Here is a 21,444-nt window from a genome sequence, read left to right as displayed (position 1 = left end):
AATCTTATCTTTTGATAATCTTCGATTACCCACCTTAAATGGGTCACTCAATCAATTTAGCCTCCTGTTATAGGCCGCGTCAGTCGCAAATGGTTATAGCTCATCGTCATTTCATCATAATCCTTCTACTTCAGATACATACATCCGTCCGATAGAATATAGACACGATGGCATCAGCAGAAGCATCCTCATCAACCGCACCGCCAGCCCCAGCGGCTGCGCCAGCTCCCACGATAGTCGCTCCGGCAGGTATGCCAGCAGAGAAGTACGAAGCTATCAAGGGGTACCGAGCTGTACGTTGTTTTGACCCATGATCCTTGTGCCAGTGTTGACTGATGTATGTATGGGGAGTAGAAAGTCAAAGAGCATTCGAGGATGGCAGATAGTCTCAAGCAGAGTGAGTATACCTATACTCTCTTCAAGAGTACTGACTTCCAGCTGATCTTGTTTGCCTCCAGTCCGACTGAACATCCGAACGCTCGCTACTGATTTCGATAAGACAGAAGATGATATCAAGGCATTACAGTCTGTCGGGCAAATCATCGGAGAAGTGCTCAAACAACTGGACGAGGAAAGATGTACGTTCAGCTGGTCATGGTGTCGTATGCCGATGGAAAGCTGATTCAATATCCATCATCTGTGTTTAGTCATCGTCAAAGCATCGTCCGGTCCTAGATATGTGGTATCTTACAGACCCACTTTACCAGCTGCCAAAGTGAGTCAGAGTCTGCGACCGAGCGATTTTCTCAGCTGATGTGATGATCAAAAGCTCAAAGCGGGTGTGAGAGTATCGCTCGACATGACCACCTTGACAATCATGCGAATCTTACCAAGAGAAGTGGATCCCATGGTAAGCCGTCTCGATCTTGCAGTCATCTCGTTACGTATCGAAAAGGTCATTTGCTCATTTTATGATGATCCAGGTGTACAATATGTCGCTTGAAGACCCTGGATCAGCTTCTTTCGCAGGTATCGGTGGATTGGGAGACCAAGTTAGAGAGTTGCGAGAAGTCATTGAACTACCTCTGATGAATCCTGAATTGTTCGAGGTGAGTTGTCCATCAAGACCTCATGCAGTAAGGTTGAATATAATTGACCTGAATGATTGCTCGCCTAGCGAGTCGGTATCAACCCGCCTAAAGGTGTTCTGCTCTACGGTCCTCCTGGAACAGGTAAAACGCTTTTAGCTAGAGCCGTTGCTGCGACCCTCAATACCAACTTCTTGAAAGTCGTCTCATCCGCGGTGCGTGATTTTCAAATCCTTCGTCCATGTATCCCCTTCCTGATTACCGATGTCTGAGGCCCTGCTGACGTGCAACGGATCCACAGATCGTAGATAAATATATCGGTGAATCAGCTAGACTGATCAGAGAGATGTTTGCCTACGCAAGAGAACACGAACCATGTGTCATTTTCATGGACGAGATCGATGCTATCGGCGGAAGGAGGTTTAGTGAAGGTACCAGTGCGGATCGAGAAATCCAGCGAACATTGATGGAGGTGAGTTTGATTGATTCCTGTTACCTGGTCGAACGAAAGTATTGTGTTCACGAAGTCGTCATTACTGATTCATCGATGTATTGAATAGTTGTTGAATCAAATGGACGGATTCGATTCTCTCGGTCGAACAAAGATAATAATGGCCACCAACCGACCTGATACCCTTGATCCAGCATTACTTCGTCCAGGTCGACTCGATCGAAAGATCGAAATCCCCTTACCTAACGAACAAGGACGTCTGGAAATCCTGAAAATTCATGCTAAAGGTATAAATAAATCGGGCGATATAGATTATGAGGCGATTGTGAAATTGAGTGATGGGTTTAACGGAGCTGATTTGAGGAATGTCTGTACCGAGGTGAGCAACAATTTTGTTATCTTGCTTCTCAAAAAAGTCATAGGGATGTTACAGGAAAATACTGATCGAGCGGATGTTGCAGGCCGGTCTGTTTGCGATCAGGGAAGATCGAGATGCGGTAGTCCAAGAAGATTTCATGAAAGCTGTGAGGAAGTTGAATGATGCTAAGAAGCACGAGACGACTATGTGAGTATACTCTCTTCACCCCCTGAACCCATGGCATTCGGTACTGGTTAAAAGGCATTGCTGACGTTCGGCGTGCGCATGATTAGGGATTACAATGCGGTCTAGCATGTTCTCGTCTGAAGATGGTCTTGCCTCAAATCGTATATCGTATATCCTGCATGTAATTCATGATGACGAACACATGATCCACATGCAATCTGCTCAACAGTCAAGTCCGCCTCCCGCTTCTTCAAGATGCGGTTCTGCAATGCGTCAAGATTGTACTTATTCTCTACTGGAAAGCCAACAGGCGCGTTAACGAGATCACATGGATTGAGGATCCTCTGAGCCATCGGAAACCGAGCTGATCTTCCATCTCTGACAGCTGGCGCAGGGCTGCAATCGAATTAAGGCTTGAAATCTTTTGCCTTCCCCCGCGAACACATAAACCGGTTGGACTCGCTGCAGATGATGTTGCGGAATATAGGCTGAATGCGTATGCGTATACGTTTGGAATACGCCTCCGGACTGCTGACAAGCACAGAGCGAGGGTGTGAGTGTAAATGATTGGCCTCGCTCCGGATTTAACGCAGACAGAAATTGAGTAACGCGAGGTGACTTGTCAATCGAGCCGCCTGTTAATCTACTTTGGCGTATGCCTTGACTCGATGCAATGAAATTTCAGATGACGTTCCTCATCTGATCGACGAAGCGTCAACTCCACCGTGCTCCCCTTGCCTTCGTCACTTCTGGCCCATGCTTCTGCAAGTTCCGACCTGTGTCAGCCTCGGAAGTCATCCGAGTATAATGTATCAAAGAGTCATATGGCCAGGCCTTGGGCCAGATGCGAGACACCTGGCTGTTCGCATCAAGGGATGAACGACGACATCAAGATGTACTTCGCTTTGTCCACTCCACATTTTTGGACGTACAGTAGCCTATCATAGAGTCCTTCACTACACTATAAGAAGCATACGGCGAGAAGAGCGGCAAGACTTCGGCAGTTCGTACTGTATGTTCCCATCTCCTTTGAACTTTTTTGATGGTCGCCTTCTCATAACGACAATGAGATGTTGAATGAGAATCCCTCGACTGCCTCTCCTCACAATGCAGTTCACTGTATATATCGTATCATTCAACTGCCCTCAACATTACCTTGATATCGCATAGATCTCTATTGTCATCGCACCTCACTCGACGATTGTGTCGCAATGGAGCAGTCCACATCAATCGACGCATACCCAGCTTCAGAGACTTCCGAACGACAGCGCTCTTCGGGACCCGCGCATTGGAATCGCGGTAAGTCAAGCCATAAAGCGTCACTGCCTTCCAGTCCATACATGTTTCAAATACTCAGTATACTATCTGTCTTGGTGGTTTTGATACTCCGCGTTGACATGCACATACAGATGGCCCTGGCACTGATGCGACCGGCAATCCCTGGCCTGCCAATCATCCGAATCTTCAAGACGGGCAATGGTCCAAGAGCAAGATCGTTGAATATTACGCCCTGCGCAGACTACTATCTTGCTCCAACTTCGCCGCCGGGCACATGAGAGGAATCAGTATTAGCCATTTCAGAAGTGTCCCTTTCGATTGCCATTGCGGTCAAGATACTTGCCAATTCAGCAAGGAAAGCCATGATCGGATCTTCCATTGGCCGCAGTCAAAGAGAGCGAGAGGGAAAGGGGAACAAGATGCCCCAAAAACCGCACTGGATCATATCCGGTCTCAAGCCCATCTCGACTATACCAGACTTTGCCTGACTACTGGTATACCCAATTGCGGTACCAACCCCGAGAACCCAAATCCGAACATAGGTTGGTCCCTTACGCCTGGTCAGAGAAGTTGGATGACTCACAATTTGTGTACTGTTATAGCCATAGCAGAATTGGCAGATGGTTGGGTCCCCGTACCAATGGGTGTCCGACTTTTATACCGACAATCTTTGCGGACGGGAGTCAGAATGTGAGCTCAACAATCATGATTCAAAGGACTATCCCGCAGTATAATCCAGAGGCCAATATGGATACAGATCAGTTTGTCCAGGGCTGCCGACGTCATTTGGTCTGTGGACCGGAACATTGTGCAGCTACTTCGAAGAATGAGCTCAAGTCAACCAAGTCCAACAGGACGACACGCAACGCCACTGGACCGGAAAGGAAATTGCTGGACGTCACATCGACACCGAGTCTCAGCGTGCCCATCGTTGGCCTGCCAGTCGTTGGAGCAGTACTGCCATTGATCAATCCTGCTCAATCTTCTCTCGCTACACTCGCTGCACCCGCCCTACCCAGTCCAGTGGACCTCAATTTGGAGAGAAGGCCAATAAGATCTGCAGCTGATCAGAGTTTGAACCAATACCAAGAAAAATCCTCCGCCCCAGCCGCTTGGGACCTGCCTGCCGCTGATCAAACGTATGACATGTACGGAAACATTTATCCCGGTTCTGATCAAGCATCGGCAGATCAACCTACCTGGGGCGTTCCTTGGGCTGGGAGTCAAATGGCAGGAGTCTACGATAATGTAGGTCCGGATATGCAGCCTTCGAACTGGACTGTGGACTGGGACAATTATCATGGTGACCCCAGGCCGTACGACGATGCACAGCTCTAAAGAGTCAGCATTCAGCCACAGAGTTTATGGCTCGCAGACAAACAAGGTTTCCAGCCATTCTACCAACGTTGATTTCTAGCTTGTTGCACGGGACCATCAACATGCTCGGAGACTTGGCGATCCGTCAAGGCTGCTACCTATTACTAGTTCTCCATTCATACATGCATTACAAGTATATAGACATTCAACACGACTGACTGATCAGACACCTGGTCATCCCCGCTAGCGGAGCGCGATGACTTGACGATCAGATGTTCAGAGTGGTAAACGGAGGCTTCTCCTGCTACTTACCTACATCTGTCTCTTGAGTATGCAGCAAGTACTGTGGTCTAAATCACTTACGGCGCAACTCTTGATTAGGCGAAGCGCCACAAGATGCGCACAGCAAACGCCATCCGTGCCGAGTGTATACCTCATGCATGCCTGCGGATTTGATAGCTGTTAGGTCAAAATTGGATGAGCATCTCTTATGCATCATCGTGTTTAAACATACAAGGGACAAATCATTCTGTTTGCAGCTGGGATACCTTCGATTCACCCAGAGTGTCACTCACAACGGAGGATGTTCTTCCTCCAGGCCAAATCGGGTTTTCTCCCACTTCAACACCACATCTTGCGTCGTCCTCCAATCCTTCGTCTCGTGATCCGTATGAGCCGCCGAGTCCTCCGCGAAATGAGCTTTGAAGTAATTCTCGTAATTCGTCATGATATCTTCCTTCGTCATTTCCTGCGCTATCGCACGCGCATGGCATTCGAAACTACACGCCGCTTTCTGAGTTCCGTCCCCTTCCGTCGAGTCGCTCTGTACCTGTACTCTCAAGTTCAAGTGATGGGGATTTATTTGACCATGTTGACCCTCAAGCATGAGGACAACGTTCGCACAATGATCGTTCGCGCAAGAGTTTTGTTCCCACGTCATACCGGGATTCAACGAGCAGAACTCATCCCATCTTCCTTCGCCAACGAGCAGGACACCATCATTCGCTAAACCCCGCTCCACCTTTCTGGCGTCTTCGCTTTTCAGCCATCGTGCTCGTTCTCCCACACTAGAAGAAACTTGTGGAAAAGAGGGCTCGATTGTGTTTCTTCTTTCTACATCATGAGGAGAGGCCATGTATTTGGCTTACAATTGACCAAGTTCACTGTCTACCCAGTGTAGCGCTCTGTTCGCCATCGACATTTGCACGCTGGGATAAATCTCATTCGGAGATCGGTTAGTCGGAACACGCTTCCCAGAGGAGTCCAGCGATTCCGATTCTCTTTGAGTAGCGGCGGCTAGAGCATGCGCTGCTGGAGTCGCAATTGGGCTGCTGGTGACAGAGCTGAGAGAGGACGAAATCGTGTGGATCCGTGCAGGTCGTAGCGGCTTGTCGTCTCGGGTCTGTGGAACGCTTGTCGGAAGTCTGTTCAGGGTACGACTCGGACCCTTTGATCGCGCGTGTTTATCGGCCATCACGCGATTGTGTAAGCAGCTCGTACTGTCCACAGGTAACATCAGTGTGTCTCCCGTTTCTTCATTCCTCATTGGTCCTTCAAAAGGCCACTGTGTACCTTCGACTACAGGGATATATGAGGGACAAAGGTAGATATCTTTACGCTCAGTCGAGCTGTCCAAATTCTGTCTATTCAGCCAAGGCGGTAAGAACCTGGTCGAGAGGGTTCCGTGACATTGCTTGAAATCGTCAGGCCGGAGCGATGATCTCCATCTCGTTTCGTCTTCTGCATCCTTTGTCAGATGCTGATTGCATGTCTGGCTGCCATTCCAGAGCATGTTGAAGACGATCTGCGAGCGTTCCTTCGATGCCAGTCTGCGCATCATATCTTTCTTAGGGGAAGGATATTCTACTGCGCCGCGAACTTTTGTCCACTTCATCGAAAGGAGCTGATCCTGTCGTGCTTTCGAGCACATGCAGTCTGCCGGGCCGAAACAGTCTGGTAACATTACCCGCAGATTCTCCATGTCCAATTTCCCGGCCTTGGAATAGCATTTTGACGATGAAGCCTTATCGGCGGATTGACCATTATCCGAATCCACGCAGAGAGCTAGGTCTGAGGCGATGATATTAGCGAATGTGAAGCTCAAAATTTGTTCGTTGACGTGTGTTCCAGGTTTAGGGTATTGCTGAAAGCTCGCTGTGTACTCCTTGGCCTTCTCCGCCACTGTCGAAGCGCATTAGCCAAAAGAACTCCTATGGCCGGTTTTTTCTGGTGCAAGACTTACCAACGAGCGGCTTGAACGATTCGGAGCTCAATTCATGGTGCATGGCCCCCATGAATGAGTGAGGGTCGATCGGTGTGGAAGGTGCTTGGACAGTCCCGGAGTCGAGGGATTCAGCGGTGATTTGCGATATCTTGGATGGTATGTGATGATTGTTTTCGATAAGATAATTTAACAAGAAAGACATTTGTGACAGATGCGAATACCCTTTTAAGGACGTAAAATTGGGGTCAACTTGTCCAGCAGAATCTCTGGAGTCCATCGAAGTAGATCCCCATTCAGAATTCGCAAGCTTCTCATTAAAGGATATTGCAGATCCGTAGCTATTGATCTCCCTTGATCTGCGACAGGGTGAACATGATGACACATGAGGTCATTGACCCAGACCCTGTGCTGGGGCTGACCTTTAAAAGGATAATACATGGAGTAAATGCATCTGGATATGTTACAACAAAGCAGTACGTACAAAGGCAGTCTGGGATATCGTCCCCATCACCGTCATCGTCATCAAAATGGTGAGAACTTCTTCATTCTGCAGCAATCCTCCTTTCCTCCTTTCTCAATTGCTCGTCCTGGCTTCGCCTCGCCTCAGCTTCTTTACGATGCTGTGCATCTTCGTATCGATTTCGCCACTCTTCATCGGTCTTGTCGATTGATTCCAGGTCAATGCTGATTCTAGATTCCGAGTCGCTTTGCTGTATACCAGGATGCCCTTCTGCAAGGAAACTGGATCCTTGGTGTTGTTGCCTCGCTTCTTCTGCAGCTTTCTTAGCGTCTTGTCTCTCCATCTCACGATTAGCTTCTTCTGCAGCCTTGGCCTTAGCTTCTTCCGCAGCTCTAGCCTCAGCTTGTGCTGCCTTCTCCTCTTCGACGAGTTCAGCTAATTCAGCAGCAAGATCATCCTCGTCCACTTCCACCCTCTTGCTACCCGTAGCCAGCTCTCCGCCAATCCTGACGGCTTGGTCAATCTCTTCTTGATCAGCCATAGCCTCAGCAAGGGCATCGGTCGTTGCCGAGATCTTGTCAGGGGAGAGCGACGGGTGGGACAAAACAGATCGGAGAGTCGACGTGGAGGTCTCGTACGCAGCCATGATCTGCAAGTTATCAGCGTTTTTCCCGTGTAAGATAAAGAGGTGGTTGTGGGTGCTCACTTCGACATCTCCTTTCGCTTGATCGATACTCCTTATCACCGCACCTAGCTGCTCGGATGACGCAATTCTCTTCGTTAATAGATCTTCGAGTTGCTTTTTCGATCTCAAGTAGGATAAGGCAGCTGTCTTTTGACCCTTCGCGAGCTGCTTCTTCGCTTTTTCCTGCGATCTGCGATGTGATGTATGACAATGTCAGTCTAAATCACTCGACTGAGTGTTCCTCAGAGGCACTACAACTGCCTAGACTCACTGAGTAATCTGCTCTTCGATGCCAATGATCTGCTTCTCCACTTTGCGCTGAGCATTGATCACAGATATGACACCTCGATCAGCCTCGGAAATGGGATGATCTGAGGCAATTTGGTCCGCATCCAACACTTTGACGACCTGTCACATACACAACAAGGTCAGCGCGTAAGTAGAGGAGATTCTATGGTTTCAAGACCTCGACGTACGAGTCCATCCGTAACAATGACCCCACAGTCCCGGTGCAGCCATTTGACCAAGACCTCGATATCCCTCACGGACAGCTTGTGCGTGCCCGCAGGAAGCTTTTTCGAGCTCGAAATACTCGGGAAACAGACTTCGCTGTATTGTTCGCGGAAGGCTTCAAGATCGTACAAGGCATCTGTGTATGACAGGATGGGATTCTTAGATAGATGACCGGTGAAGGCAGAAGCGGATTGCTGTTTCAGAAACACAAGCAAATTAGCTTGGTAGCAGATCGACACAAATGTATGAACTCACCTCCAACAGCGGTATATGCACATACTCCTTTCCCTTGCCATACCTTGACCAGAGTGTTTCTTCCTTATCTACTTTCTCACTTGATGATCCGAAAGGGTTCAATTGCGACATAGCCCACCACAGTGGTTTACCGATGAATCTGGATGTCAAGGAGGGGCCGGCATGTGTTGGGATCAGAGAAGAGAGATAGGTTGGGAGTGGATGGAGAGTGGATGGATTTGCGTCGGCCAGTCCTTGCTAGTGATATTCATCGGTCCATCAGCTGAGAATCGGCAACGATATGTATGCTAAACTTACAATTACACCACCAATCCCTTTGGGGCGTCTTCCTAGCTGATCTTCTAGCCTATTCAATAGCCCATCGTCCACCTTTAAGATCAGTCTATCTCCATGTTCACCGTTGATCCATCCAGTTCTCAGAGTCTCCTCAATTACCGAAGACCACCATTGCGAATTAGCGTTGTATCCCGTCGGATTGGTTGTTCTTTGGGAGGATGTTGACGCGTAAAGCGCGTTCAAGCGTGCAGTCGATGGGGGAGCTATCGGGGGTGGATTGGTCTTCAGGAAGGGCGGCAGATCATCAGAAGCCATGGTGAGCCTTTTGCTCTGCCTGGCTATCGGCAGCTGAGCTGGGGATCGAGTAACGGAGAAAGTGGGAAGAATGGGAAGGCAAAGAGGGGATTTGATTTTGATTTTTGTTGTTGTTCTTGATGGTGGTGACGTTTTGTCGCGTGGCGAGGCGTAACAGGGTGGCGAAAAAATGCTTTGAAACACTATTTGACATTGGCACACGCTCTGTCGTGGCCAAGCAAAGTACAGGGCAGAAAATGTATATGCACACGAAGTGTGGTGGAGAGGCAGGTCAGCAGCAGCAATCAGCTATCCAGGTTTCACATAGCTCCTGTAAGCAGGCTACGCACGCGTTGTGGCGAGACTGGCAGCCGGAGATGGGTCAGCTTTCGTCCGCCGCCCCAATAGCCCATTCCGGAGTGTCTCAGACAAGGCAATGTGAACAAAAGAAATATACATAATATGCGTTCGAAAAAGTAGGCTAATCCATGGATGTATTCTGTGTGTCTGAGGACGGACATGAACCCGATCATAGGCGGCTTAATACCGTCAGCCTGGCCCCATACTGGTGTGCAGCCAGACTTGCGCTAATACTGTATATACAATAGTGAGAAAACCCACATTAGGAAAAGGTATGTAACCGTAGGGGGAGTATCTGTTGTCTTCTTGAATGACAATGCAGCAGATGATTACGACGATTCGATTCTACAAAGGAGGAACATGCATCCTTTTTCAGCGCAAGGCCTGAACTTTGAAGCAGCGTAACATTCGGCCGGACCATACCTGCTCAGTGTCTGTCGTATCCTGCGTGAGGTAAGTCCGAGCTGACTTCGAACAAAAGATATCGAGGGTCGTCATGATGACGCGATGGATGACTCTTTATCCATGTCCACCTTTGCAAGGATCAGTTGGCGGCCCGAGGAGAGATGGCGCACACGGCTGTTCGAGTACGGTACACAACTTGTACGAATTTGTGACCCCGAGGTATTTGTTCGGAATGAAGCTGAGACGATAGCTTCACCTCGCGCAGGTTCATTGTGACGGGCACTATGCACAGAACGACTCGACCAGATGTCATCAGTACAGCACTGTACAAAACAGCGAGGATGCGTGGAGGACAGAGTTCACGTCACGCGCCACACGACGCAGTACGGTGAGAGTACAGTCAATGCATGAATCACTCATACTTGTAAAGAGGATCTCGGTGCTCATCATACTCCCACAGACTCTTCTGTAGAGCTATACCATTGCCCGATGGAATCCCTTCGAAAGTCTGAGAAAAATCTTCCAGATCTAAATCTGCACGATGTCCTGTCGAGCTGTCCCTAATCGACCAACTGATGTGCACTGTAGCTTCTAAACTTTGATCCTGCCTTGAAAGCTCAGTAAGGCGGTCCATGAGAGATTTATGACGGGTGTCTTCGCTCATGGTATTGCTAATATACCTGTGCCTCGAGTCATGTTGTATCTGCTTATATGGGGGCCCATGTGTAGGATCGCCCAGAGTCTGCGATGTATAGCGATGATCCTCATTATGACTTCCTTGAGGCGCGTGTTGGGTGTGCAAGGACATATGGTCGATCTGAGCTGATAAGGCGCTTTGATGGCCTGATAAACTCCTCTCTAGGTGTAAGGCATACCCGTGATGATTGTCTGAAAAGGGCGCCGAAGAGCCAGTCTCTCGATTTGGGTGGGGTGCGTAAGTAGCTTGATAAGTCCCTGTGTAATCAGTGTCTGTATAGACGTGTGGTCCGTATTGAGCGTACGAGTGGTTTTGAGGATATTGCTGCTGTTGTTGTAGTGTTTGTGGCTCTGGTGGTGGTTGTGCTTGATACTGCTGATACCCATGTTGTTCAGGTTGATATTGCCCAACCTCATACCCCACAGGTAGATGAGGCCCGTACGTTGGAGCAGTATCAATGTCTCGGAACGAGTGAGTATCAACTTGATTCGTATAGTAATGATCACCTTCGTGGCTCACATGTTCTTGGGCAAAATTCAGATTTGACGGCATGCTCGAAGTGGTAGATCCCTGAGTCGGATCCGTCGACGATCTAGGTCGACCAGTATTACCATGACCAAGTTGTCCAGTATGGTAGGCAATACTATTGGGACGCTCCTCTCCAGCATACTCCCTTGACCGAGGACCAGCTGAATGGTCGGCCAGATGAGGCGTGATGAATGCTGAATTGTTGAGCCTGGAGCCTCGATTTCTGTTATTCGTCTGCTTTTTGGACCCTGCACGTGCATTGACCTGATGAGGTGGTATGACGGAAGTCTCACTGGGTGGAGTGCCATATCTGAGTGGTTCAGTCGCTTTGTCTTCTTCTCGGGATCTTCTTCTTGTGCTCACATTTACCGGAACTTGTGTTGGAACAGCCCCGACCGATGAAGACGGGGTAGGGTTTCGAGACTTGTAGAATCTGAGTGATGGGGTAGAGTTTCTATATTCTTCTTCTCTATCCGCCACCGTTGTGCGTCTGTCGTCAGAGGTCAACAGCACTGATGATACCTGTCCATCCTGTGATCTCGCTGGTTGTGGGGCGTATCGGATATCAGACCCGGTGTTCTGGTCATACGTGGCTGGCCAGCCATTGAAGTGCGCGTCCAAGCCGTATCGATAATCTTCCCCACTCATTTTCTCTTCCGATTGAAGCTTGAAGCGGAAAGTCAGTCGAGATGTGCGTTGAGTTGGATAGATCGACAAGCTCCTCGATGTCGATGTCGTAAGCGTGCTATCAAGACTTAACGTGCAGGTATCATGTTCTTATTTTATAGATACGAATCCGGACCATGATGGCGAACCGTAAGCAAGCCTTCGAAAGATTTTTGATAGGCTCCACTTACATGCAGCATGTACAAAGGAGATCGGAAGTACCCGTATTGAACCTTCTCGAGCCTGATGGCTGACGCTAACACGGTACAAGTACAGGACACACCACACTTCAAGCAGGAATTGACAAGATTCGTAAACCCATATTCGTTCTGACATCTTCCAAACGAAAAAGCTTCAGACCGCCGGACAGGCTTGAAAGGATCGCTTAGCCAGCGAGATCCGATCCGGTCTCAACGGACGAAACAGATAAGTGATGAGTGATGGGCACCCCATGCAAGCCAAAAAAATGAATGGAGCTGAACGCTCGTTGAGACTCGATATTGGCCTTCTTTGGGCTGACGAGCAGAGTATCGTTGCTGCCCGATGCCCGATACTCAATCAACCACTGAAGTGAATAGATAGAAACGAAAAATTGCATGCCTTTCCATATGATTTGACAGAAATACAGTGCAAGATCCCTTGATTGCGTGCGATCCAATCGACCCTCTAAACCTAAACCTGAAGCTGAACCTAGATGTAGACGAGTAGATTATTTCTTCTTACCGACGACGGTCTTACCGACTCGTCGACCGCTGGTGTGGGGAAAGAAAATAGACATCAGCAACAGCCAGAAAGATAATAATATGGGGTGACTACGCTCAAGTGAGACGTATGAGACGTAGCAAGGCGCACGATAGGGAGGGTGAGAAGACACTTACGTGGTCTTGGTGTGTTGACCTCTAACTCTGAGACCCCAGTGGTGTCTAAGACCTCTGTGGGATCTGATCTTCTTCAATCGCTCGAGATCCTCTCGGAGTCTTTGGTCGATGACGTTGGAGAGAACGTGCGAGTTCTTGCCGTCGTTGATGTCTCGTTGTCTGTTCAAGAACCAGTTGGGGATCTTGAATTGGGCGGGGTTTTGCATGATGGTGACAATTCGTTCGAGTTCATCGGAGTTCAATTCACCGGCTCTGCATTAACAGGATACAAGTAAGCATTGTGAATCAAAGGGATAGCCATCAAATAGGAAAGGGAGTATGTAATTGCAGTGTTGGTGATCCCCGGAGCTCGGCATCGAGCGTTCTCACTGGGCGGTCAAGAGAGGTGAGGAACCCGACTCACCGCTTGTTGAGATCAACATCGGCCTTCTTGCAGACCAAGTTGGCGTATCGTCGACCAACACCCTTGATCTCGGTAAGAGCGTACATGATCTTACCTTGACCAGCGACGTTGGTGTTCAAGAGACGAAGAATATGCTATAGACGGCCAAATCGAGGATCAGCTTACTATTCCTTACTGCACCGTGTTTTCGCTATCCTCTGACAGCGTCCCTGTCCCTCCCGTTCCTCTTCTCCTTCCATAACTGAACGTCCTCAAACCATCTCAAGATGACCCATCGGTGGTCCATGGCTGTACACTCCGACCGATCTCCCTTGTTTCCTCTGACACTCCATGTTCCCTCGGCAGATTACACCCATCCAGCTTCTCGTCCGATACATCTGCCTCTCACTGCGATAAGATCGATTGATACCCACCTGAAATTGCTGATGAGCTTCGAGAGGGGCGAACGACATCTTGGCGAATCTTTCTTTTTGGTTATAGAAGGATTAGGGTAAGCGATCTATAATGAGGAGATCGAGGTTAGCGTCTCTTTGACTCGTTCGTAAGATGTATGGTCGTGTGATTTGCTTCAATATAGTACTGCAATGCTAGATCGATGATGGTGGTCTCACACTCACTCGCTTTTTTGAAGATGTCAAAAGGACTTGAAGGTTAAAGGGGAAGGGTGATATATCACTTATTGACGGAAGACGATGAAGAGCGTATGGATGGCAAGGGGCAAGATGCTGCAATGCACCGTACCCACCATACGCACTCAATTTTCCCAATAGTCACCATACAAACCTATGAGCGGTGAATCCCACTTTGTCAATTTACGCCACACCTTCACCGGAGTTTCGCGGAGTTTCGTTTTGACCCAATTTTGCAAAAGTAAGGATAATCGCTTACCGCCGCCTTTTCACTTTGGCCGTATGGTGAGACTTTCGATACGCCTGTACTGTCACTGTAGCAACCGATTCGCTGGTCACTCACTGTCACTGTCACTGTCATTTTCAACTTGATCAGATTCAACAAGTCAAGAGACTCTTCTTCTTCATCCATCAACATCGACAAAACACCGACAAAATGTGAGTGACATCGACAGTGTCAAAGTGCTCGACAATAGCAGGAGCAATGGAAGGATAGTGTGCTGATTTGTTGTGATTGCTTCTGCCCGTTGTTGATAGGGTCAACATGTGAGTTTCATCTTCAATTACACGGTCGCCTTGTATAACGAAATGCTGATGTTTTTTTTTTTTTTTCGCTTAGCCCCAAGTACGTATCGCTTCTTGTTCTATGATCGGATAGCTGGGAGGATTTGTGAAGCATTGTATGGATCGGGGGCATCGATGCGAAGGCAGAAGGGCAGACGATGCGGGTTTGGGGCGACAAGGGTGCTAGGATATGGGATATAGGAATGCTAACCTGAACTCTCATGTTCTGCTTACAGGACCCGACGAACCTGTAAGTTGGCATCTCCACATTGCGCCGCTCGCATCCACAAAGCAACTGACAATTATGTCGTCGTTCACAGACTGCAAGGGAAAGGCTTGTAAGAAGCACACCCCTCACAAGGTTACCCAATACAAGAAGGGTAAGGACTCGCTTGCCGCCCAAGGTAAACGACGATACGACCGTGAGTGCATGTTTATTGTCCCATCAGGAGGCGTGGAAGATTGCATGAGGTTGGGATAAGGGGAACTGTTGAGGTGATCGAGCAAGGCGGACATATGGAAAAGACATTGTTCCATACTCGGCAACATCGCTAATATTTGTTGGCACACAGGAAAGCAATCAGGTTACGGTGGTCAGACCAAGCCAGTTTTCCACAAGAAAGCTAAGACTGTCAGTGGTTGTCTCTTCTCTCATCTCTGATGGGGTCTCATGAAGCTGACCGTCGATCATTCATATCCTGTCTCTCTCCTACTGAAACTGTCCAACCTATCGTCTTCGACTCTGACCCATGTCGAATGAACAACGGCTCTCGATCAACCCTGCCGATATCACTCAACAACATCACATCACTACGCTCAAACGTTCGAACACACCAAACTCGACACCGCAGACCAAGAAAGTCGTGTTGAGACTCGAATGCACCGTCTGCAAGACCAAGCACCAACTCTCCCTCAAGCGATGCAAGCACTTCGAGCTCGGTGGTGACAAGAAACAAAGGGGTGCCGCCATCTCTTTCTAAGCTCATTATCGATATCTTGTTTTCCTCTGCGCTCCTCCATCGCGATTCGAGATCCTTGTCTTATTTGGATTCTTTAGTTGCAGTAGGAGTAGGAGTAGGAATTTTACGTATATTCGATAGGAGTTTGGGATGTTGATGATGTATGATTATGGAACCCGAGAAGGCATCAGCCACCCAGAGGCAGGACTACAGTATCAGTCCCACATGCCGCATGCCGCATGCCGCAGTTTTCCCAAGCCTGCTCGGACGAACGCTGCTCATGACCCGTTCGCCTTCTTGCTCATCTCGCTCGACTCGACTCGCCAAATCATGTAGCTGGCCTAACTAAACCTAGACGGCTTGTCACGGGGTGTACCAAAGGAATCGACATCGGCGTGTGCGAGAGAGCCTACTCCACAATAATGATCTGATCACAGAATACAGCCCTTTGGACTGTACTCTATAGCATGTTTAAGGGTAGTCAATCTCAGTCTTTTGGGACTGATAGAGTTTCTGTGCCAAATACTAAGTAGTCCGGCAATGTACAGTAGATAGACTACGAAGCGATTGACCACGAAGGTCCGTGAGTGTGGCGAATTGATGTACGAGTACTGTACGGTACAGTACACGTTGTAGCATTCATTCCTTGATGGCCTGGCCACTACTGCAGAATACAGTGCAGTAGGTGACTTTGTTGCGTTTGAAGAGATCCAGCTCAAACAAGCGAAATGCGGTATGACTCAGTGCCCTGACTGATTTGATCGCTGAACTTGCGATACATCCTGTATTCTGTGCTCTGTGCTCTGTGATCCCGGAGCTTGAAGTACAGTACGCCAACTGCTTTCGGATGAACTGGACATGAACGCCCGTTTAATCTGAATTTGCCCGAGGAACATTATCATTGCATGTCTTCATGGCTATGGAGTGATACTGTATATTGGTAAGTTAGATAATCAGATCAGGTGTATTATATTTTACATGTATATGGTATATATACGATGTCTGTAGCCTGCGCCGTTGATCACCGTCTTCGTGTCTTGACGACTTGCTGCGCCTGGTAAGAAAGCTATCTTATACCTGCAATGATCAACGGAGCAGAGGAGCGGAGACCATCCATCGTCAGCTCAGCTTGATGCAGCTCCAGGCACAAGAAGACTGACAGTACATACTGTGCTGCTAGAATGAGAGACGGGACTCACTGAATTTGAGGTGATAGTAGGCTCAGGCTCAGACTCAGGCTTAGCCCGCTTCTTCCGGTTGCCATTGCCATTGCCGTTGCCGTAGGACAGACTGGAGCATTCCAAAAAGGCCGGCGCTGTGGCAGTGGGTAGACCGGTCTGGTAGGCGTTGATGGTCACGTCGTATGTCTTTGTAGGAGAGGCAGTCACGCTTGCTGTGCACTAAAAGTAAACATCGTTGATCAGGTCAGTATGCAGTATGCAGGTTGGCGATCCGGTCACCTCCATGCAGGTACGGGTGCAGGTGTAGGTGATTGAGAATTATATCACTCTGCGGATATAGTATACTGTACCAGCTGGTACAGTATTGTACGAGAACCTCACAGGACGGTACTCGTACAGTATGAAAGGATTGTTTCGAAGCTCTGAGACAGCGTGACTTGTCTTAACTTATTATATCTTGACTTACGCGTAATGTGGCAGTTGGCTGCCCGGTTACTACCTGAGCTTGACCTTGAGCATCCCCCGAATGGTCTCCCTCATCCTCATTGTCGTCGTCGTCAGTATCTTGCTTTGCATCTTTCCCTTTTCCATGCTCGAAAACTGTCAGATCAAATACCTCGTATGTATAGGTATCGTTGAACCCAAAAGTCCATTGACGAGGACCGGGACCGGTTCATGGACCTTGTCCCGAGGGGCTATCGCCGAAGGAATGCGCTTCGGTATATTCGCTGATGTACAGGTGGTAGCCGCTCCGACGATCTTGATCTTGCTCATGATCGTTGGTATCATTGTTGGAGTTGCTGCCTGATTGCTGTGATCCCGCGGATGAGGAAGTAGATGTGGCGGAGTATTGGGATGACAGAGTAGTGTTGCCCACTACACCGAGGGTCGATCCTCCTTCATTAGAATCTGGGTCTGAAGTTGAACCTGAGCTTGAGTTTGAGGTCGTGGGCTCCGCTGAGCTGGAAGTCTCGGAATGCGCACTTGGATATCCGCTTGCAGCTTCGGTCTTATGCTCAGTCGTGCTTGGCTCGAACGGTGGCGCTGTGGGGTAGCTCGAGTTGGTCATTGTGACTACGTTTGTGAGGGTGACGACGGGGACCGGAACTGAGGTTGAAGTTGAGGTGGGAATGGGTGGTTCGGAGATGGAGGTGGCGATGGATATGGAGCAGCTTGAAGAGACGCTGGCCACGCTGGAAGAAGAAGTAGAGTGATGACAATTGCAAGATGAGTTATGGGGGATGTCTCCTGGTGGAGCGGAGAATGGTGGGTGGGGCTGTGAGTAAGGTGGTTGCGGCTGGGAGTAGGGTGGTTGGGTCTGTGAGTAAGGTGGTTGGGACTGTGAGAATGGCGGCTGTGAGATCTGTGAAGGTGGTTCAGAGATCTGTGAAGGTGGTTCAGAGACCTGCGAAGGTGGTTCAGAGACTTGAGAAGAGGTAATAAGAGGCGGCTGAGCCTGAGCAGTAAGCCCAGGTGGATATCCCGAAATACCACCGCCTCCTGATTCAGCACCGACAGGCGCATCGTCGTTTGAATTTTGAGTATAGCCCGATGGGATCACATTGGCCCGCACCTGGCACTGGCTCAAGGAGAGTAAGAGCGGTAAGAGGTGTGTTGACACTGTGAAGAGACGCATGGTCGATGATCTTCTCGAATGGTATAGTCTTCTTATGCGAATCGAGTGGTTATTGATTGATGATTTATCCTCGTAGCTTTTGCTTTTTAAAGGTAATGTAATGTTATGTTAGATTATGTGCAGAGTGAATTGTGTGGCTCGATCAATCGAAGCGTAAGAGCCGATTGAGGCGTTAAACTAGAGTCAGTACTTTGGCGTTTTGTAAATGAGTGTGATTTCTTTTTGGGAGATTATAGTCGATTGTTATCAATGCCGATGCCAAAGCAAAATTGATTAATCAGCTTTTTAATTTGTTTTGTTTGACGTATATCCTAAGCTGCAAGATGGGATCTCGGCAGAAGGCGAGGTAAGGGTTTATATGATATCTGAAGTGTGAGGCGACAATGATTGACTCGAACTCATCCTTTGAGATCACCTAGTGAGTCTGGATGTTCTGCTCTTTTGAGGGTTTGATGTGTTAATGTTTCCAGGTTTTGCTGTTTTGACGGTTTGATGTGTTAATGGTTTGACGGTTTGACGGTTTGACGGTTTGAGGTTCTGACGGTTTGAGGTTGTGTTACTGGTAAGAGATGCTTATGAAAGGATGCCTGGTATTTTCACTGTGTCCTTTGATCGCCACAAAGGAAACCGAGCTCGAGACTTGGATTTTTAACCTGTCGGATGCGATGCAAGACGGGGTGACACTGTATTACAGAGTTCGGATCCGAGTTTCAGATCCCTATTGTTCTTTCGATGTGAGGTGCGAGGTGGGGGGTGAGCTGGACTCCTAATCACTCGGAAGTACAGAGAGAGCCGAGGGGAGTCGCAGGCTGATCAAGCTCTAGCGTCAACCTCAATGTCAGCATCAGTATTAGAATCAACATCATCATCAGCATCAGCATCAGCATCAGCATATGTATCAGAACATGTATCAGCGTCAGACCTAGCGGGAACATGAGCGAGAAATCTCTTGATATTAATCGAGTTGAGTTGAGTCGAGTTGAGTTGAGTCGAGCTGAGTTGAGTCGAGTTGAGTCGAGTTGAGTCGAGTTGAGCTATTTTGGGTACTGTCCAAAGGCAGAAAATAAACTGAAGAGTCAGTAATACATAATACGAGTCAAAAGGCGAAAGTCAAAAGGCGAAAGTCAAAAGGCGAAAGTCAAAAGGCGAAATTCGAAATGACTGACTGACTGGGCCAAGGAATGGTCCCCGTACAATAAGTTTCTACTGTCTAACGGTTTGTCAAGATTTAATTGGGTGTTCGGTATTCTCATACGTACATACATATACCAGTCTAATGCTTATACAACCTTCTCAACAGTAAAATGTATGCTCAGGGTGTAAATTACAGTAAATTGATCAATTTTGTGACTTCGATCGACCCATCACCATCGTCATCGTCCATAATACCTTAGATAGTCTTTCCACAATTCATCTAAACCCAATCCAGTGAATTCTCTCCACCAACTATCGTGCCATCGTTCGTACTTCAGCCTGGAATCGAGCAATCTGACTAAATCGGGGAATGGTCCTGGTCGTTTTGGTCTATCTGTACTTGTACTTGGAGGTATTATGGGCGGTTTGCTATCGTCTTCGATTGCGTCCGGGTCAGTGTCAGTGTCAGGAAATGGAGGGTATTGTGTTGGCTGCGCAGGAGGCGGGATTTCTGCTGAGGTCGACGTTGGCGTAGGAGTCAATCTGGATGTGGGATTGATAAAAAGCGTGGGAGTCGGAGTAAGAGCTTCTTGAGTCGGTATAGCTTGCACCACATCCAATCTCTCGCCATGAATTTGAGCTTCGATATCGTCAATACCGACTAACCACTGTAAGAATTTTGCGCCGATATCGTACCCGTCCTCCCATCCTTTATCTGGCCGCCCAGAGCCGCTTTTGCGCCAATGATCTGGACCGAGCCGCGCTTGGAGACGGACGTAATCTGCGATAGATTCTATTAACCACCCGGGAGTGGTGCTGCATCCGTCGTGTTGGATTGTATGGACGAGTTCGTGGAGTACTATAAGCGATTCGGTCATCAGCGTTTGCGATGTGGGATGGATGAGGATGAGGATATCAATGGGGGGAGGTTAGGTCGGGAAAATGAGGCGAGGTTGGGATTGAGGCTGAGATTGAAAGAGAGGAATGAATTGAGAAAGAGATGCGATCAAGACGCGATCAAGATGGATGTCGTACTGTGCAAGATACAGCCGAGATGCACCGAGGAACAGGCATAGTTGAGAAAAGGAGAATGACCTAAAACGTTCAGCATAGTAGGATTGATTGACTCACAAACACCTTTGAATTCCTTGGTCGCACTCTCGATACTCCTTACGCCATTCTTAACATCCTTGAATACCCCTTCTACCCACTTGAGACTGACCCCTATCCTTCCTCCGGAAGTAGCTGCCAATCCATCTTTATCTTCCAGCTCGAGCGCAATGAGTTGATGTCTCCATTCGATGTCGGGTTCGATCTTTCCTGGGTCTCGTGGGTTTCCTGGGTGTTCATTGAGTATGAGGAATCTAGAGATGAACGAGGCGGAGTGATATAAGAAGCCTATCGGATCAGGTATACATTCTAAGAAGAACGCAGTAGCGTCGGAAGTGGAAGGATGGGGATGTGTGAATGAGAATATTAGGGTGTGACGAGGGATAGCTTGAGGACCCTCAGGAGGGGGGATAGGCCGTAAGGGATAGTGAGAGTGATAGTGATGTTGTGCAGACGATGAGGTAGAGACAGGGGAGGAGGGGGAAGATAGGTAATATGTAGTCACGGGTTGAGGGGAATTTGGTTTTGATCTCGGTTTGAGGAATGAGAATGAGGGTATGCTTGGCATGATTCACGAATTCCCAAAGTTCAGACGAATGCCTTGATGATATTCGATTATGTTTTTACTTGATTAACCATGAAATCTTCGCCAGTGATGAAGGAGGCTGGAAGCGTCTATCGTATATTGATTTGGTCAATTAGTCTTTGTTGGAATTACGATCGGCCAATTATTCTATTATCGGCTTGGCTCCCGGCTATGGGCTTTGAGTTGGGCAATTGCTAAAATCAGTTTGTGTACTACTTGACTTTCGTGTCTTCGGGCTCCGACAATTGGTTGGGTCATTTGACTTGGCTCGATGGCATCGCGATTCCAGCTAATTGCCTTGATTGTACTTGATCTCGGTGAATGCCTATGGGCTTGCTCACCTTCGCTTAGTATGTTGATGATGGATTGATGGACCCATTCCA

At 48.4% G+C, this 21,444-nt stretch overlaps 9 protein-coding genes across 9 annotated transcripts; 3 read left to right on the top strand and 6 right to left on the bottom strand.

The window, feature by feature from the left end:
• Nucleotides 1-167: 167 nt before the first annotated feature.
• I303_102322 (26S protease regulatory subunit 10B) lies at nt 168-2,048 on the top strand (the record flags this gene model as incomplete). Its single annotated transcript, XM_018404896.1, has 10 exons — nt 168-293; nt 355-397; nt 459-578; nt 648-715; nt 770-850; nt 924-1,049; nt 1,118-1,243; nt 1,330-1,500; nt 1,589-1,858; nt 1,941-2,048. 10 exons carry the CDS (start codon nt 168-170, stop codon nt 2,046-2,048), a joined length of 1,239 nt encoding a protein of 412 aa, XP_018265177.1.
• Nucleotides 2,049-4,006: 1,958 nt separating this feature from the next.
• I303_102321 (uncharacterized protein) lies at nt 4,007-4,639 on the top strand (the record flags this gene model as incomplete). The annotated part of the gene is made up of 1 exon (XM_018404897.1): nt 4,007-4,639. One exon carries the CDS (start codon nt 4,007-4,009, stop codon nt 4,637-4,639), a length of 633 nt encoding a protein of 210 aa, XP_018265178.1.
• Nucleotides 4,640-5,189: 550 nt separating this feature from the next.
• Nucleotides 5,190-7,044, bottom strand: I303_102320 (uncharacterized protein; the record flags this gene model as incomplete). The annotated part of the gene is made up of 3 exons (XM_018404898.1): nt 5,190-5,685; nt 5,767-6,799; nt 6,861-7,044. The coding sequence occupies 3 exons, from the start codon at nt 7,042-7,044 to the stop codon at nt 5,190-5,192; spliced, it is 1,713 nt and encodes a 570-aa protein (XP_018265179.1).
• Nucleotides 7,045-7,384: 340 nt separating this feature from the next.
• I303_102319 (uncharacterized protein) lies at nt 7,385-9,346 on the bottom strand (the record flags this gene model as incomplete). Its single annotated transcript, XM_018404899.1, has 6 exons — nt 7,385-7,951; nt 8,009-8,177; nt 8,259-8,395; nt 8,464-8,694; nt 8,756-8,992; nt 9,053-9,346. 6 exons carry the CDS (start codon nt 9,344-9,346, stop codon nt 7,385-7,387), a joined length of 1,635 nt encoding a protein of 544 aa, XP_018265180.1.
• Nucleotides 9,347-10,502: 1,156 nt separating this feature from the next.
• I303_102318 (uncharacterized protein) lies at nt 10,503-11,963 on the bottom strand (the record flags this gene model as incomplete). The annotated part of the gene is made up of 1 exon (XM_018404900.1): nt 10,503-11,963. One exon carries the CDS (start codon nt 11,961-11,963, stop codon nt 10,503-10,505), a length of 1,461 nt encoding a protein of 486 aa, XP_018265181.1.
• Nucleotides 11,964-12,690: 727 nt separating this feature from the next.
• Nucleotides 12,691-13,714, bottom strand: I303_102317 (40S ribosomal protein uS13; the record flags this gene model as incomplete). The annotated part of the gene is made up of 4 exons (XM_018404901.1): nt 12,691-12,733; nt 12,860-13,111; nt 13,263-13,396; nt 13,676-13,714. 4 exons carry the CDS (start codon nt 13,712-13,714, stop codon nt 12,691-12,693), a joined length of 468 nt encoding a protein of 155 aa, XP_018265182.1.
• Nucleotides 13,715-14,759: 1,045 nt separating this feature from the next.
• I303_102316 (60S ribosomal protein eL42) lies at nt 14,760-15,435 on the top strand (the record flags this gene model as incomplete). The annotated part of the gene is made up of 3 exons (XM_018404902.1): nt 14,760-14,877; nt 15,028-15,086; nt 15,307-15,435. 3 exons carry the CDS (start codon nt 14,760-14,762, stop codon nt 15,433-15,435), a joined length of 306 nt encoding a protein of 101 aa, XP_018265183.1.
• A 1,000-nt stretch (nt 15,436-16,435) lies between these two features.
• On the bottom strand, nt 16,436-18,231 carry I303_102315 (uncharacterized protein; the record flags this gene model as incomplete). The annotated part of the gene is made up of 4 exons (XM_065968519.1): nt 16,436-16,468; nt 16,614-16,814; nt 17,062-17,195; nt 17,277-18,231. 4 exons carry the CDS (start codon nt 18,229-18,231, stop codon nt 16,436-16,438), a joined length of 1,323 nt encoding a protein of 440 aa, XP_065824591.1.
• Nucleotides 18,232-19,604: 1,373 nt separating this feature from the next.
• On the bottom strand, nt 19,605-21,043 carry I303_102314 (uncharacterized protein; the record flags this gene model as incomplete). The annotated part of the gene is made up of 2 exons (XM_018404904.1): nt 19,605-20,224; nt 20,497-21,043. The coding sequence occupies 2 exons, from the start codon at nt 21,041-21,043 to the stop codon at nt 19,605-19,607; spliced, it is 1,167 nt and encodes a 388-aa protein (XP_018265185.1).
• Nucleotides 21,044-21,444: the final 401 nt, after the last annotated feature.

Source organism: Kwoniella dejecticola, chromosome 2 (genome assembly GCF_000512565.2).
Source record: "Kwoniella dejecticola CBS 10117 chromosome 2, complete sequence".
NCBI lineage: Eukaryota > Fungi > Basidiomycota > Tremellomycetes > Tremellales > Cryptococcaceae > Kwoniella > Kwoniella dejecticola.
The sequence above is the reverse complement of the archived record's forward strand: the minus strand, read 5'-3'. Positions and strand labels throughout refer to the sequence as shown.